This window comes from Budorcas taxicolor, chromosome 10 (genome assembly GCF_023091745.1).
Source record: "Budorcas taxicolor isolate Tak-1 chromosome 10, Takin1.1, whole genome shotgun sequence".
NCBI lineage: Eukaryota > Metazoa > Chordata > Mammalia > Artiodactyla > Bovidae > Budorcas > Budorcas taxicolor.
The window spans coordinates 18,960,293-18,976,188 of record NC_068919.1 but is presented as its reverse complement, the minus strand read 5'-3'; the positions used below and the strand labels follow the sequence as shown (position 1 = coordinate 18,976,188).

The window sequence follows — 15,896 nt, the reverse complement described above, 5'->3', positions numbered from 1 at the left end:
AGAGATATCTGGAGTAACAGGCAAGTTTGGCCTTGGAGTACAAAATGAAGCAGGGCAAAGCTAACAGTTTTGCTAAGAGAATGTACTGGTCATAGCAAACACCTTCTTCCAACAACACAAGAGACGACTCTACACATGGACATCACCAGATGGTCAATACGAAAATGAGATTGGTTATCTTCTTTGCAGCCAAAGATGGAGAAGCTACATACGATCAGCAAAAAAAAAAAAAAAAAATACCAGGAGCTGACTGTGGCTCAGATCATGAACTCCTGATTGCAAACTTCAGACTTTAAAGTAGGGAAAACCACTAAATCATTCAGGTATGACCTAAATCAAATTCCTTACAATTATACAGTGGAAGTGACAAATAGATTCAAGGGGTTAGATCTGATAGAGTGCCTGAAGAACTATGGACAAAGATTCGTGACATGGTACAAGAGGCTGAGATCAAGACCACCATCCCCAAGAAAAAAAAAAGGCTAAAAGGCAAAATGGTTGAGGATGCCTTACAAATAGCTGAGAAAAGAAGAGAAGCGAAAAGCAAATGAGAAAGGGAAAGATCTAGCCATCTCAATGCAGAGTTCCAAAGAATAGGAAGGAGAGATTAAAAAAGCCTTAAGTGCACAATGCAAAGAAATAAGAGGAAAACAATAGAATGGGAAAGACTAGAGATCTCTTCAAGAAAATAAGAGACACCAAGGGGACATTTCATGCAAAGATGGGCTCAATAAAGGACAGAAAATATATAAACCTACCAGAAGCAGAAGATATTAAGAAGAGGTGGTAAGAATACACAGAACTGTACAGGAAAGGTCTTAATGACCCGTACAACTACAGTGGTGTGGTAAGTCACCTAGAGCCAGACATCTTGGGTGTGAAGTCAAGTGGGTCTTAAAAAGCATCACTACGAACAAAGCTAGTGGAGGTGATGGAATTCCAGCTGAGTTATTTCAAATCCTAAAAGATGATGCTGTTAAAGTGCTGCACTTAAAATGCCAGCAAATTTGGAATACTCTGCAGTGGCCATAAGACTGGAAAAGGTCACTTTTCATTCCAATCCCAAAGAAGGGCAATGCCAGGGAATGCTCAAACTACCACATGGTTGAACTCATGTCACATGCTAGCAAGGTAATGCTCAAAATCCTTCAAGCTAGTACTTCAATCAAGATAGTATTTAAATCAATAGTACTTGAATTGAGAACTTCCAGGTGTTCAAGCTGGATTTCAAAAAGGCAGAGGAACCAGAGAGCAAATTGCCAACATCTGTTGGGTCATATAAAAAGCAAGAGAATTCCAGGAAAACACCTGCTTCATTGACTATGCTAAAGCCTTTGACTATGTGGATCACAACAAACTGGAAAATTTGTACATCAAGGCTGTATATTGTCATCCTGCTTATTTAACTTCTGTGCAGTGTACATCATGGGAAATGCTGGGCTGGATGAATCATAAGCTGAAATCAAGACTGCTGGAAGAAATATCAACAACTTCACGTATGCAGGTGACACCCCCCTAATGGCCTGAAGTGGAGAGGAACTTAAGAACCTCTTGATGAAGGTGAAAGAGGAGAGTGAAAAAGCTGGCTTAATACTAAACATTCAAAAAACTACAATCATGGCTTCTGGTCCCATCACTTCATGGCAAATAACCTGGGGAAAAAATGGAAACAGTGATAGACTATATCCTTGGACTCCAAAATCACCGCAGACGGTGACTGCAGCCATGACATTAAAAAACTCTTGTTCCTGGGAACAGAAACTATGACAAACCTAGACAGTCACTTAGCCAGCAAAGGTTCGCCTAATCAAAGCTATGGTTTTTCCAGTAGTCTTATATGGATGTGAGATATGGACCATAAAGAAGGCTGAGCACCGAAGAACTGATGCTTTTGAACTGTGGTGCTGGAGAGTACTCTTGAGAGTCCCTTGGACAGCAAGGATATCAAATCAGTCAATCCTAAAGGAAATTAACCCTGATTATTCATTGCAAGGACTGATGCTGAATTGAAGCTCCAATACTTTGACCACCTGACACAAAGAGCTGACTCATTGGAAAAGACCCTGATGCTGGGAAAGACTGAGGGCAGGGGGAGAAGAGGGTGACAGAGGATGAGACTGTTGGATGGCATCATCGACTCAATGGACATGAGTTTGAGCAAACTCCAGGAGATAGTGAGGGACAAGGAAGCCTGGCGTGCTGCAGTCCGTGGGATGCAAAGAGTCAGAAACTATTGAACGACTGAATAACAATTTATGCTAGACATCTTTCAGTAAATAGATGCTGCAGTACTGTGTGATCCATGATCGACTGAATCCGCAAATGCAGCACTGTAGATGCTATGAAGATCTGACTGTAAAGTTATATGGGGATTTTCAGCTGTGGTTTTGGTCAGCATTCCTAACCCCCATGTTGTTCAAGGGAAAACTGTGTAAGTAAAAGATAACAGAAAATAACTAATGAAAGGAGAAAGCTTCACAGATTGCTGGTAGCAGAAACAAATAAGGGGATTTAACTACACACTCTATAGAAGATATGAACATGTTTTGCCAATAAATTTGACAGTGTAAAGTTGAAGATTCCATGAAAAATATCACCAAAACTGAAACAAGAAAATATAGGAAAACTTAAAAATCCTATGTTTGTTAAGTAATTTGAATCAGTAATTTAAAATTTTCTACAAAGGGAATTCTAGGTCCACATGGTTTCACTGGTGACTGCTTTAAAGCATATAAGCAATACTAGTATTAAACATTTTCTTTCAAGTTTGAGATACCTTTAAAATGTATAAATGCATCTTCAGACTTAACAAGAAATATCTGAGCTAGAAATACAGATTTGGGTTTCATCATTTAGATAGAGTTTAAGCCACAATTATGGTTGAGATAAACTGATGTAGGATGATCAGAAACTATGGGTACACAAGATTAAACTCTTAAGAATTTTCAATACAGAGCCAACAGTGGGGACTGAGAAGGGATAGCACAAGATACAAGTAGTAAGTCACAAGCTGTGTTGTTGTAGAAAGCAACAGAAGAGTTTCAATGATGATGTGATTATGATGTGATTTAGTTTATTAATACTTAGGAATGTAGGAATATGAAGGCAGAGAGACAGAACCATTACATTGGGAAATATTGATGACTATCAACATGGAAAAGAGATATAGAATTTTAGATTTTACAGTGTAGTTGTTAATAGGACAGAATAATCTTTGGAGTAGGGCAGACTGATGTTTTAGTTCCTGTAGCAACGCTTATTATGTTTGACTTCTGATGAACTTCTTTATCTCTGTGATTACTTAGCAGTGAAGTTTGGTTTATAATTGAATCTACTTTATTGAGTAATTGTTAGAATTAAATTAGTTATGTATAGTGCTTAACTTAGTGCCTGGCATTTGTCTGTCTGCCCTCAGTATTTGCTGCTGCTGGCATTTTGATTTGAAAATTCTTCCTCAGTTTTGCTAACTTTTATAATATATACTTTTGCTCAAAAGGTATTTAGGGACAAACTGAGCACCAAGACTTCTGACTTGTTTCCCCCTTCCCCCTGTTTTCAGGAGAACCAAGAATTATTAGGAAAGGAAAGTCCCAAAGGTAGCAGGATGAGTCCAAGCTGCCTTGTGGACATGAGGGTTGATGATATAATACTAGGCATGACCCTCCAGGAATTCTGAGTTAGAGCTATTCTGTGAAGCTGCACTGACATGAAGTGATTTACTCACCAGTCCTTCCATCTGGAGAAGGAAATGGCAACCCACTCCAGTATTCTTGCCTGGAGAATCCCAGGGACAGAGGAGCCTAGTGGGCTGCCGTCTATGGGGTCGCACAAAGTCAGACACGACTGAAGCGACTTAGCAGCAGCAGCCTTCCATCTGGGTGTGGCTATAGTCAAATGCCTAGACTCTATGTATCAGTCTGGGACCTTCTTCCAGGAGTGTAAGTTTCTTGCCCTCCTTATCCTTTTGTGAGGTATTTAAACTCATTTTCTTCTGTTCTATCATCTCTCACCTCCATTGGCAAGTGGTTTTAACTGGCTATTTACATTCCTTTGGTAATCTTATCCAACTTTAAAAATGTATATGCTGATGATATCCAGATGTGTTTTCTGAAATCTGTTAAACTCTAGGCAGATACGTCCAACTGCCTACTTGATGTCTGTATGCAGACATAGTATAGTGGTTATGAGTGGCTATGTTTGAACCTCTGTTCTTCTCATTACTGTGTGATAGGGCCCAAGATAGTTTACCTTTCTGTGACTCAACTTCCTCATCTATAAAATAATAATAATAATATCCATCTCAAGGACTTGTTAAGGTGATGAAATGAACTTCAATGAGACAACATGTGTAAAATGCTTAGAAGTGTGCCATTTACTTAGTAACTTCTCAATAAATGTTGCTTGTTATCGTCATTATTTTCACCATCTCTAGCTTCACTTGGACAAAACTTACCTCCTGATCATCAATTTCTATCATATCTTCTCTTTTCTCAAGTCTTCTCCATATTAGTATATATAGTACCTCCACCTACCGCGTTGCTCAAACCCAATATATAGGTGTTAACCTAATTCTCTTGTTCACTCACAATGCTCTAATCCACCAGCAAGTCCTTCACCCTTACCTCTAAAACATGTCCCAAATATGTAACCATTTTCCCTTTCCTATAGTACCATCCTTATAGTCCAAGTCACTGTCAGCTCTTATTTGGAATACCTTTCTCCATTCTTTGTACAATTGATGCCTTCAGTAGCAATCAGTGATGTTTCTAAAACATCAGTTAGTTCACGTCATTATCCTTCCAGTGGCTTTCCTTGACACTTGAATAAAGTCCGGACTCCTAACTCAGTCTTGCATAGCTTGCATAGCCTATTTATCTCCCTTTTCTTGTACCTCTCTCACCCTTGCCGAGAATGCTCTAGACCTCAGTCGTACTAACATTCTCCTAACTCCTGCAACTTAGCACCACCGAAAGGTAGTAGGTGTTCCCTTTGAGTGAAATGTTCCTGGTCTTCTCATTTCTGGCTTCTTTTTATTACTCAACTCTCTTGTTGTTTTATGTGATAGTCTCTTAGAGAACCTCTGCCAGACTAATGTTTAACAAGCTGCAATGAGTTGGTGGAATGTTCATTCTAATTTAAATGAATTATAGAATTAAATAGTTTTAGGCTTAGATGGGACTTTATAGAGGATATCTGTCTGGTCCATCTAGCTGGCTAACACAGAAATCACTTCTATACTCTTATTCAGCCACTGTTCAAATATGTCACCCATTTTCTTCTTGGCTTAATACATTTTTTCAAAAATAACACTGGTATTTTTTTCATGTAGGATTTCCGGGAAAAAAATACAGATCATATGCGTCCTGACATTGTAGCTCTTCTGAGAAGTAGCAAGAATGCATTTATCTCTGGGATGATTGGAATTGATCCTGTAGCTATTTTCCGATGGTCAGTTCTCCGAGCTTTTTTTAGAGCTGTGGTTGCTTTCAGGGAAGCTGGGAAAAGACACATTCAGAGAAAAACTGGTAAGCAATAGACATCAGTATTCTGCCATGCTTCTGTTTTTTGTTTTTTTTTAAATCATGCCCTAAATCGTGTTTCAGATCTAATGAGTGCTGATGAACTTTATGTGTGTGTGTGTGTATATTATTAATAAATACTGATAGGAATAATAAGTGTAAAGCACCTGGTATTTCTTAGGCATACTGACATTGGTAAGATTCTTAAGCCAAAAGTGAAATTATTATGTAATTGTATAGAACTTAATATTGATACCGTTCTCTGTTTTCTTCTAATGTCATAGTTTTTACTACAAATGAAACATAATATGGAAGCATAAATCAGGAGACAGAAAAATTAGGATGGAGGTAGTATAGTATGGTGGATAACCCAGCTTCACTTGTCATCTCTGTTGTCATCAGTTGAATCAGTTGTTATCTCTTCTCTTGACTGATTTTGTGACTGTTAGCTGTTTTACTTGGGAGTGTTAATAGTACCTTCAATATTGAGGGTAAAATTAGATAATACTTGTAAAGTGTCTGGTTATGAAGTGTAATGTTTGTTTCCTTATGCTTACTTTAGTTAGCTGAATTTTACTTTAAAAGTTAGAAATGGATAAAGCTGGATACTCTTTTGTGTGCCCCCCCCCCCCTGCTGTAGATAGACCGTTGATAGACCGTTGATAACCTTAGATAGACCGTTGCTGCAGAGTGAGGATTTTCTAATACATATGTAATCCTTTAAAGTAATATGCTTCTGCCAAGAAGCTTCAGCAGAAGTGCAGGAGGATACACTTTGTACTTTCAGGTCTCCTAGGCTTACTTCTGTGCCTTTTTGGCGTGTGCATTAGCAGTGAAAATTTAAATTTGGCTATTATATTTTTTAAATGAATAAAATATTAGAAAGATTGTATTTCTAAAATGAGAGGCCAAAGCAATTGAATTTCATTTCTGTACTTCAGATTATAATGTGTACGAACTGGCCTTTGTGAATAGAACTATATATATTTTTTGAAAATAGAAGGGAAATCTTAAAACTGCTTTGCCTTTGCCAAAATTATTTCTAAGAGGCTATCTTTGCAAAAAAACTTGAAACAAACTTAAATTGAGGTATAATGGACATATGGCATTATATTAGTTTCAGGTATATAACATAATGATTCAGTATTTATATATACTGTGAAATGATTCCATTCATCACTATTCCAACCATCACAGAGTTACAAACATTTTTTGTATGTGATGAGAACTTTCACAAGTTAATTTCTTGGCCACTTTCAAATATATACTGCATTATTGACTACAGTTACCAGCAAAAAACTAAAAGGAAAAGTTTTTTTTTAAAGATGTAGTCTTATTTATTATAGTGGACGTCAATTTATGTATCAATATTGAAAAATGTATCAATTCTGGAAATTGATACATATTCTACTAAGATTTAACTAAGACAATAAACTTTTCTTATATTTACTATTAAATACTTTGCTTTCTGTAAAAGTTACATTGTATGTTCTTTTGGCATTTAAATTATTATTTGTGAAAGCTGGTTCTGTGTGTATTAGTATTAGTACAAAGACATGCAATGTTACTAATGCTTCTAATGATCAATCAACTGAGCCTGTATTATCTCTGCTTTGATAACTTCTAGATTCTTGTTTTCTAATCTAATTTCTCTTTCTGGCCAGCACAGAGCTTCCGTGTAACAAATTCTTTTATACTGGGGTATGACATGTATGCATAAAAGTGCATAGAACAAAACACAGTTCAGTGAATTATCACAAAGTGAAAACACTTGTGAAACTATCTTCTATGTTAAGAAAGAGAGTATGACCAACATGCTAGAAAGTCCCCCTTGCATAAACTTAAAAATTTCCCTTTTTATCTAGAAAAAAAAAAGATAGTTCATTTGCATTTTGAGACAATCACTGAGTGAGCAGTTTTGTTACAGAGAATAATTGTATTACTGTATATTAGTGTCAGTGCCAAAATTTAGCGTTTTTCCTCCCTCTGTACCATTTACCACCTGCTCTTTTCTGGTGAGTTTAGGATATTATAAAGTTAGAACATTGTAGTATTGCACAATAGAAACTAACAAAATAACTGAAAATGGACTAAGTAGTAGATTCAGAACTTTTATAATCACCATAAGTAGAATGCAGATATATCAGAGTGAAACAGGAATTGGAGATTATTTAAACAGAAGTAGAACATGTGAAAGGCAGAAGATAACCAAGTTCAGATTGTGAATTAGAATAAGATGTCAAAAATATTATTTCTAATGAAGAAAGTAAACGTAGAATACAGAGTGCAATATATTTTCACTTCCTTTGAGAGTATCTTTTAAAGGAAATAAATATCAGTGGACTTTTAGCTAATTGTCAAGAAATACCTTGTTGCCGAACCAAAAAAAAAAAAAATTCTTGATTTTCTTGAGGAATTCTCTAACATTCTTCTTCATCAAGCCAGCTGAGCACAAATGAGAATATCAAATTTAAATCTTCTTTTGACTGTTCTTTTTTCTTTTTTTATAGATTTCTATATTAGAGAACACAATGCCATTTTAAGACTTTCAAGTAAAAAAATTAATTCAATTAATTGTTTGAAGAATAAATTTGTTATAGTTGTGAGTTATAGCTATGGCAGTTTATTAGGAAACCATAAAATATTCTTAGTAGAGTCATGTAAATAGGCAATTTGAATGAGGCACCATGTTGGCCCTGCTAGGAGGTAAAATTAGAAATGATAATGATTTTTCTGGTGAACAGTGAGGTACGGAAGAACAGCTATTCCAGTGGTGTCATCCATCTTGCCTCTGATTTACTCTTTCTAAATAAGAAAGAGCCTGGACTAGAGAGTACAGTGAAGATCATAACTTGGCCATGAGTTATACAGTGTGTTGCTGTGGGTGCAGTGATGCTTATTTGTTTCTTTTGGAGTTACATAAAAATATAGCCAAAGAGGAATTTTAATCCATCTAAAAAGACTAGGGAGAGACAGGAAATTCAGCTGTGGCATTGGTGTAAGAGGCAAGAATGAGAATTTAAAGTGTCATTCAGTGTCTTCATCTACAGGGAGAAAATCTGAAGCCATTCATATAGTGTCTGTAGGTAGAGAGTGTTAATGGTTCCCACATAACCTGTTGCTCTTCACCATCCCACACAGTGGGCTGCATGACTCTAATCTACTCCCATTTGTTTTTCAAGTGGGAGAAGGATTCCAGTGACGATCCTTTTCCAGAAATAACCAGGTACTAAAATTAATTTAGATATCACCTAAATAGGGTTGGACATGACGTGGCAACTAAACAACAACAACAAACAGGATCTAGGATTTCTCCTGCATTGGCAGCTGAGTTCTTTACCACTAGTGCCACCTGGTAAGCCCTGGGTCTAGGGTTTCTATGCAGTAGTCTATCCGCAATTCTGCCCAGTACTTAAGACAATTAAATGCATTTTTCTTAACAACAAAACCCTGACCATTACTATTAAATTCATTCTGTGTTAGGCTCTATGGTGTGATTAAGAGTAAGGGTTTTAGATTGAGTGTCAATTCAGCAGGGGAGACAGGACTTCTGAAAATGCATCTCTTCCATAAAAGCAACAAGAACACTTGCAAAAATTGTCAGAATAACTTTGTTGGAGCTCAAGAAATTCATCAAAGGCCTTCAGTAATTTGGAAAGTGTACATACAAGAAAAAAGACTGAATGTTATTAATGTCAGTGCATTTTATAGTGTTTAAGCTTGCACTACTCACCACCCTCCCTCAGTGGCCTTGAAAACCTATAGCCTAGATATGCAATGAAAATCAGAAGTGGGAGTACACTGGAGGGAGTAGAAGGGGACTGGTACTCCTTCAGAGCTCCATTCCCAGAGAATTGTCATTATTTAACCTATTTGGTAGTTTCATGGAGGACCCCACTTACAAGGCTATCTTTTAACCTGACTTAGAGCTTTCCCAGTATGAATAACCTTTGATCTAGGGGTTTTGTCCAAAACAGTCAGAAACAGTTGTTGAACGTTGCAACTCTCTGATGCAATAGATAACAGTTGGGGCAAAAACTAGCCAAAACATTTAAAAGGAACACCTGGGGAATGAGGTTTCCATAATGGCTATGAAAAGTATCTGTGTATTCATGGGAATTTAGGTGGCTAAGCACATGCATAGGACTGTGTACGTGCCTAGGGCTATGCTCAGTAAAGACCTGAAGAGATCCTGATTTCTTATCTCAGGATAACGTTCAGGTTTCCTGTGAGCAGGGTAAGACAGAGTTCTAAACTGCCTAGCTGAATGGTTTATGTATGCTTCAATGTAAGCACTCAATGACCCTTGACAAAGACTGGGAGAATTACTGGTCTCAGGCATGTAAAGATATATGCCTCCAGTCAATAGCTGTTTATTAAGCTAAGTGAGCAGAGGTTTCCATGGTCACCTGTGACAGAGAATACAAACTTGCAGAATTAGTTCAGTAATGTCGTAAATAAATAGCAACTATAAGAATCAGCAGCAACAGTAAATCCTGGGGAGAGAGAAAAAAATCTGATTTTCAGAGTTGCCATGTTATATTATTTAAAATGTCTGGTGTTCTATATAAGATTTTGAGACATGCAAACACTATGATCCATACATGGGGAAAGAAGGAATCTGTAAAAACCTATCTCTGAAAAAATCCAGGCATTGATATTGCTAGACAGAATTTTTAAACTATTTTAAATATGTTTAAAGACATAAAGGCAACCATATCTGAAGAACAAAAGGAGAGTATGAGAACAATGTCCAACCAGATGGAGAATATAAAATTTTAGATACACACAAATCAGTTTTGAAGTGGGAAAAAGTGTACGGTGACTGAAATGAGAAATTCAGAAGGGGTCAATAGCAGATTTGAATAAGCAGAAGCCAGAATCGGTAAACATGAAGACAGATCAGTTGAGTTGAAGAATAGGAAGGATAAAGAATGAAGAAAATAAGTAGAGCTTCTAGACCTGTGGGATACCATGAGGCATATACACTTTTGAGAGGGAAAGGAGGGAAAGGGACAGAAAGAATATTTCATGAAATAATGGTCCCAGTCTCCTCAAATTTGATGAGAAAATTAATCTATACATCTCAGAAGCTCAACAGATTATAAGATGAGTGAATTCAGAGATTCAAACTTAGATGTATCATAATTAAACTATCTAGAGGTAAAGAGAGACTGTTGAAAGCGGCACACCTGGGCTTTCCAGGTGGTGCTGGTGGTAAAGAACTGGCATGCCAGTGCAGGAAACATGAAATGTGGGATTGATCCCTGGGTCAGGAAAGTCCCCACACGCACTCCAGTATTCTTGTCTGGAGAATTCCATGGACAGAGGAGCCTGGTGGACTATGGTCCGTAGAGTCTCAAAGAATCCGACATGATTGAAGCAACTTAGCATGCACGCATGCACAAAGTATCCTCAGTATGATTGACAGTTGATTAATCATTAGAAACCATTGAGGCTAGAAAACAATGGCATGGCATATCCAAAGTGCTGGAAGAAAAGTCTGTCAATCAAGAATTCTGTATTCACTAAAACTATCCTTTAGGACTTCCCTGGTGGTCCAGTTGTTGTTAAGAATCTGCCTGCCAATGCAAGGGACATGGGTTTGATACCTGGTCAGGGAAGATCACATATGCCGCAGAGCAGCTGACCCCCATGTGTCACAACTGCTGAGCTCACATGCCTAGAGCCTGTGTTCCACAACACAGAAAGCCTCTGTGCAGGTGTGATGACCTAGTGCAGCCAAAAAAAGAAAAAAATCCCAAAACACACATATACACAGACACAAGAAGAACTATCCTTTGAAATGATGGTGAAATTAAGACATTCCCAGGCCAACAAATCCTGAATGACTGCTACTAGCTGTCCCACAGGAAATGTTAAAGGGAGTTCTGGCTGAAATGAAAGGACATAGACAGTAATTTGAAAGCATATGATGTAATAAAGAGTACCATTAAAGGCAACTATGAAGTTATAGTTTGTACTATGTAAAAGATAGTATAAATGTATCTTTTACATTTTGTAACTTAAAAAAAATAATTTTGTAACCTTTTTTCCTCCAATCTAATTTAAAAGACAACTATAAAAAACAATAATTACATATCTCTGTCGGAGGGCAGGCCATTTTAAAAGCTGTAATTTGCATGACAATAACAGCATAAAGGAAGAGGATGGAAATGAAGTTATATAGGAGGAAAGTTTTTACCTACTATTGAAATTAAGTAGTTTTAAATCCGGGCTAGATTGTTATAAGGCAAGATGCTAGTTTTAATTCCCTGTTAAGAAAATAGCTAAAAAATAATATAGTAATAATATAAATGGCCAAAATGTTTAAACAGTATGCTAGATAACATGTATTTAGTACAAAAGAAGATTGTATTGAAAGAATAGAGGAACAAAAATAATATGTCTCTAAACATATGTGGAGACTAAGTAACAAAGTTCTTAATAACCAGTGAGACAAGGAAATCACAAGGGAGATTAGAAAATAGTTTGAAATTAATGCAAGAAAATACACACCCGAATCTTATGGGATACAGCTAAAACAGTGTTTGGAAGAAAATTTATAGGTTCAAATACTTCTATTAAAAAAGAAAGAATATCTCAAATCAATAACCTAATGCCTCACCTTATGATTCTAGGGAAAAAGGGCAAGCTAAACCTAAAGGAAGAAATAGGAAGGACATTATAAAGAGGAGATCTGAAATAAATAAAATAGAAGAAAACAAAAGCAAAAGCTACTTCTTTAAAAAGGTAAACAAAATTGACAAACCTTGAGGTAGACAGACCAAGAAAAAGAGAAAGTTCAGTTCAGTTCAGTCGCTCAGTCATGTCCAACTCTTTGCGACCCCATGAATCGCAGCACGCCCGGCCTCCCTGTTTATCACCATCTCCCGGAGTTCACTCAGACTCACGTCCATTGAGTCGGTGATGCCATCCAGCCATCTCATCCTCGGTTGTCCCCTTCTCCTCCTGTCTCCAATCCCTCCCAGCATCAGAGTCTTTTCCAATGAGTCAACTCTTTGCATGAGGTGACCAAAGTACTGGAGCTTCAGCTTTAGCATCATTCCTTGCAAAGAAATCCCAGGGCTGATCTCCTTCAGAATGGACTGGTTGGATCTCCTTGCAGTCTGAGGGACTCTCAAGAGTCTTCTCCAACACCACAGTTCAAAAGCATCAATTCTTCGGCACTCAGTCTTCTTCACAGTCCAACTCTCACATCCATACATGACCACAGGAAAAACCACAGCCTTGACTAGACGGACCTTAGTCGGCAAAGTAATGTCTCTGCTTTTGAATATACTATCTAGGTTGGTCATAACTTTTCTTCCAAGGAGTAAGCGTCAAATTGGGGAAATAAAGGAGGGTTTTGCTACTGAACTGATGGAAATTAAAAGGATTATAATCCTGTGAACAGTTGTATGGCAGCAAATTAATATCTAGTGGAAATGGAAAAATTCCTGGAAAGATGCTAACAGCCTATATACTGACTTCAGAAGAAAAAGAAAGTCTGAATAGGCCTGTCACAGGAAAAGAGATTGGATTAGTTATGAAAAAAATCTTCCCACAGTACAAAGCCAAGAACAGTGAATTCATTGATAAATTTTACCCAGTACTTAATGAAGTGAAAAATTAGCACCAATTCTTTTTTTTTTTTTTTAGCACCAATTCTTTATAAACTCTTCCCAAGAAATAGAAGATAGGGGAATGCTTTTGTTCTCTTTTGGTGAAGACAGTGTTACCAGGATACCAGATAAGACATCATAGAAATGAAAACCACAAACCAATATCCCTCAACAAAAATTGTCAACAGAATACTTATAAGCTGAGTTCAGCAATATGTAAACAATATTTTATACCATTATCTACTGAAATTTATTCAAAAATGCAAGGTTAGTTCAGCTTAGAAAAATCAAGTCAGAGTAATACACCACATTGATAGAATAAAGGACAAAAATCACATCATCACCTCAACATACACAGAAAAGGCCTCACAGAAGTGAATACCTTTTCATGTTTTTCATTATAAAAATGCTGAACAAATTAGGAACAGAAAGAAGACTTCCTCAGCCTGGTAAGGGGACCTGTGAAAAATCCATATTTGATGGTGAATAACTGAATACTTTTCCCTTAAGATCAGAAATAAGACAAGATATCTGCTTTCACATATTCTATATAACATTGCCCTGGAGATACTGGTAAGAGTAAACAGGCAAAGAAAAGAAAGAAAAGACATCCAAAATGGAAAGGAAGAAACTATTTTGTTTATAGATGGCATATTGTGTATAAAATTGCCTAAGGAATCTACAAAAAAAATCTGCTGCAGATAATAAATGACCTCATCAAGTTGCAAGACTCCAAATCAATATGCAAAATCAGTTGTATTTCTATACACTAAAAATGAAAAACCTGAAAACAAAATTAAGTTGGTGCTCTAATTACAAGAGCACCAACAAGTATAAAATTCTATTAGTAAATTTAACAAAAGAATTGCAAGGCTTGTTCACCAAAACTGCGAAATATTGTTGAAAAAATTTAAGGAATACTGCAGTTATTGGAAAAATACTCTGCGTTCGTGCATTGAAAGGGTTAATGTAGTTAGCTGGCACTAATGGATCTACAGATTCAGCATAGTCCTGTCAAAACCCCAGCTATTGACAAGGCTGATCCCAAAATTGATATGTAAAGGAATCTAGAAGTGCATGAAGGGCAAAAGTTGGAGGATTCACATTTCTCAGTTTGGATTAGGCAGTGGTTTCTTAGGTATGACACGTAACACATAAGCAACCAAATACAAAAAGGGATAAATTAGACTTTACCCAAATAGAAAACTTTTGTGCCTCAGAGGACACTATTGAGAACTGACAACTTGTAGAATGATAGAAAATATTTATAAAACATGTATCTGATAAGGAACTGGTATCTAGATCGTAAGCATTTCTTGCAGTTCAATAGTAGAAAACTAATAACCTGATTTTAAAAAGGGCAAAGGATCTGAAAAGACATTTCTCTAAAGAAGATATGCAAATAGTTAATAAAACACATGAAAAGATGCTCAATATAATATGTCATCAGGGAAATGCATATTGAAACCACAGTGAGAATACCACTTCACTTCACAGCTGTAATAAAGTAGACAGGAAATAATGTTGGTAAGGATGTGGAGAAATTGGAAGCCTCATATGCTGCTAGTGAAAATGTAAAACGATGTAGCCACTTTGCCTAAAACACCCTGCTAGTTACATTTTATCTAGTAATGAATGCCTCTCTTAGGTAGATACCTAAAAGAATTGAAAACAGGTGTTCAAACAAAACTTGTACCTGATGTTCATAGCAACGTACTGATAGTAGCCGAAAGATATTGATAGAAACAACTCAAATATTCATCAGCAATTGAATGGATAAACAAACTGCTATATCCATACAATGGAGTACTATTCTGTCATGTAATGAATGAGGTACTAGAACATGCTACAACGTGGATGAAGCTTGAAAACAATGTTAAGTGAAAGAGTAAGGCACAAAAGGTCACATACTGTATGATTCCATTTATATCAATTTTCTAGAATAGGCAAATCTGTATATAGAATATAGGTTAGTGTTTGCCTAGGACTGGAGTGGGAAGACTGGGAAATGAGAAGGGAAGTGATAGTTTAAAAATATAGGGTTTCTCTTTGATATGATGAAGGTATTCTAAAATTGATTGTGATGATGGTTAAACAGCTTTGGGAATTTTACTAAAAACCTCTGAATAGTACACTCTGGGGCTTCCCTGGTGGCTCAGAGGTTAAAGCGTCTGCCTCCAATGCGGGAGACCCGGGTTCGATCCCTGGGTCGAGAAGGAAACGGCAATCCACTCCAGTATTCTTGCCTGGAGAATCCCATGGACGGAGAAGCCTAGTAGGTTACAGTCCACGGGGTCACAGAGTCGGACACGACTGAGCGACTTCACCTCACCTCTTGTACACTTTAAATAAGTGAATTGTGTGCTATGTGAATTGTATTTCTATGAAGCTGTTATATACAAGTGCACATAGAATGAATGTCCATTGTGGCTTTATTTATAATAACCCCCAAATGGAAACATCCAAATATCCATTAGTGAAAGAAACGATAACCAAGTTGTGATATATTCTACCTTGTTACATTATTTAGCAATTAAAATACTAAACTACTGATAGGATGAATGAGTCACAAAAATATTTATCAGAAAGCCAGAATATGAAAAAATATGTACTGTATGATTTCACTTAGTTTAAGAACAGGTTAAATAATACATAGATCATTACTTGGTTGACTCTGGGAGGGATAGGGATGGTATTTACCAGAAGGGAATACAAGAACTAGTTGAGGTGATGAAAATGTTTATATCTTGAT

General features: G+C 36.7%; 1 protein-coding gene across 1 annotated transcript in view; it reads left to right on the top strand.

Moving 5' to 3' along the window:
- Positions 1–15,896, top strand: part of MYO9A (myosin IXA) — a 181,041-nt gene that overhangs the window by 58,586 nt on the left and 106,559 nt on the right. The window contains exon 13 of the mRNA XM_052646755.1: positions 5,330–5,525. Within this exon, the coding sequence (XP_052502715.1) occupies positions 5,330–5,525 (196 nt within the window). The remainder of the gene's footprint in view (positions 1–5,329; positions 5,526–15,896) is intronic.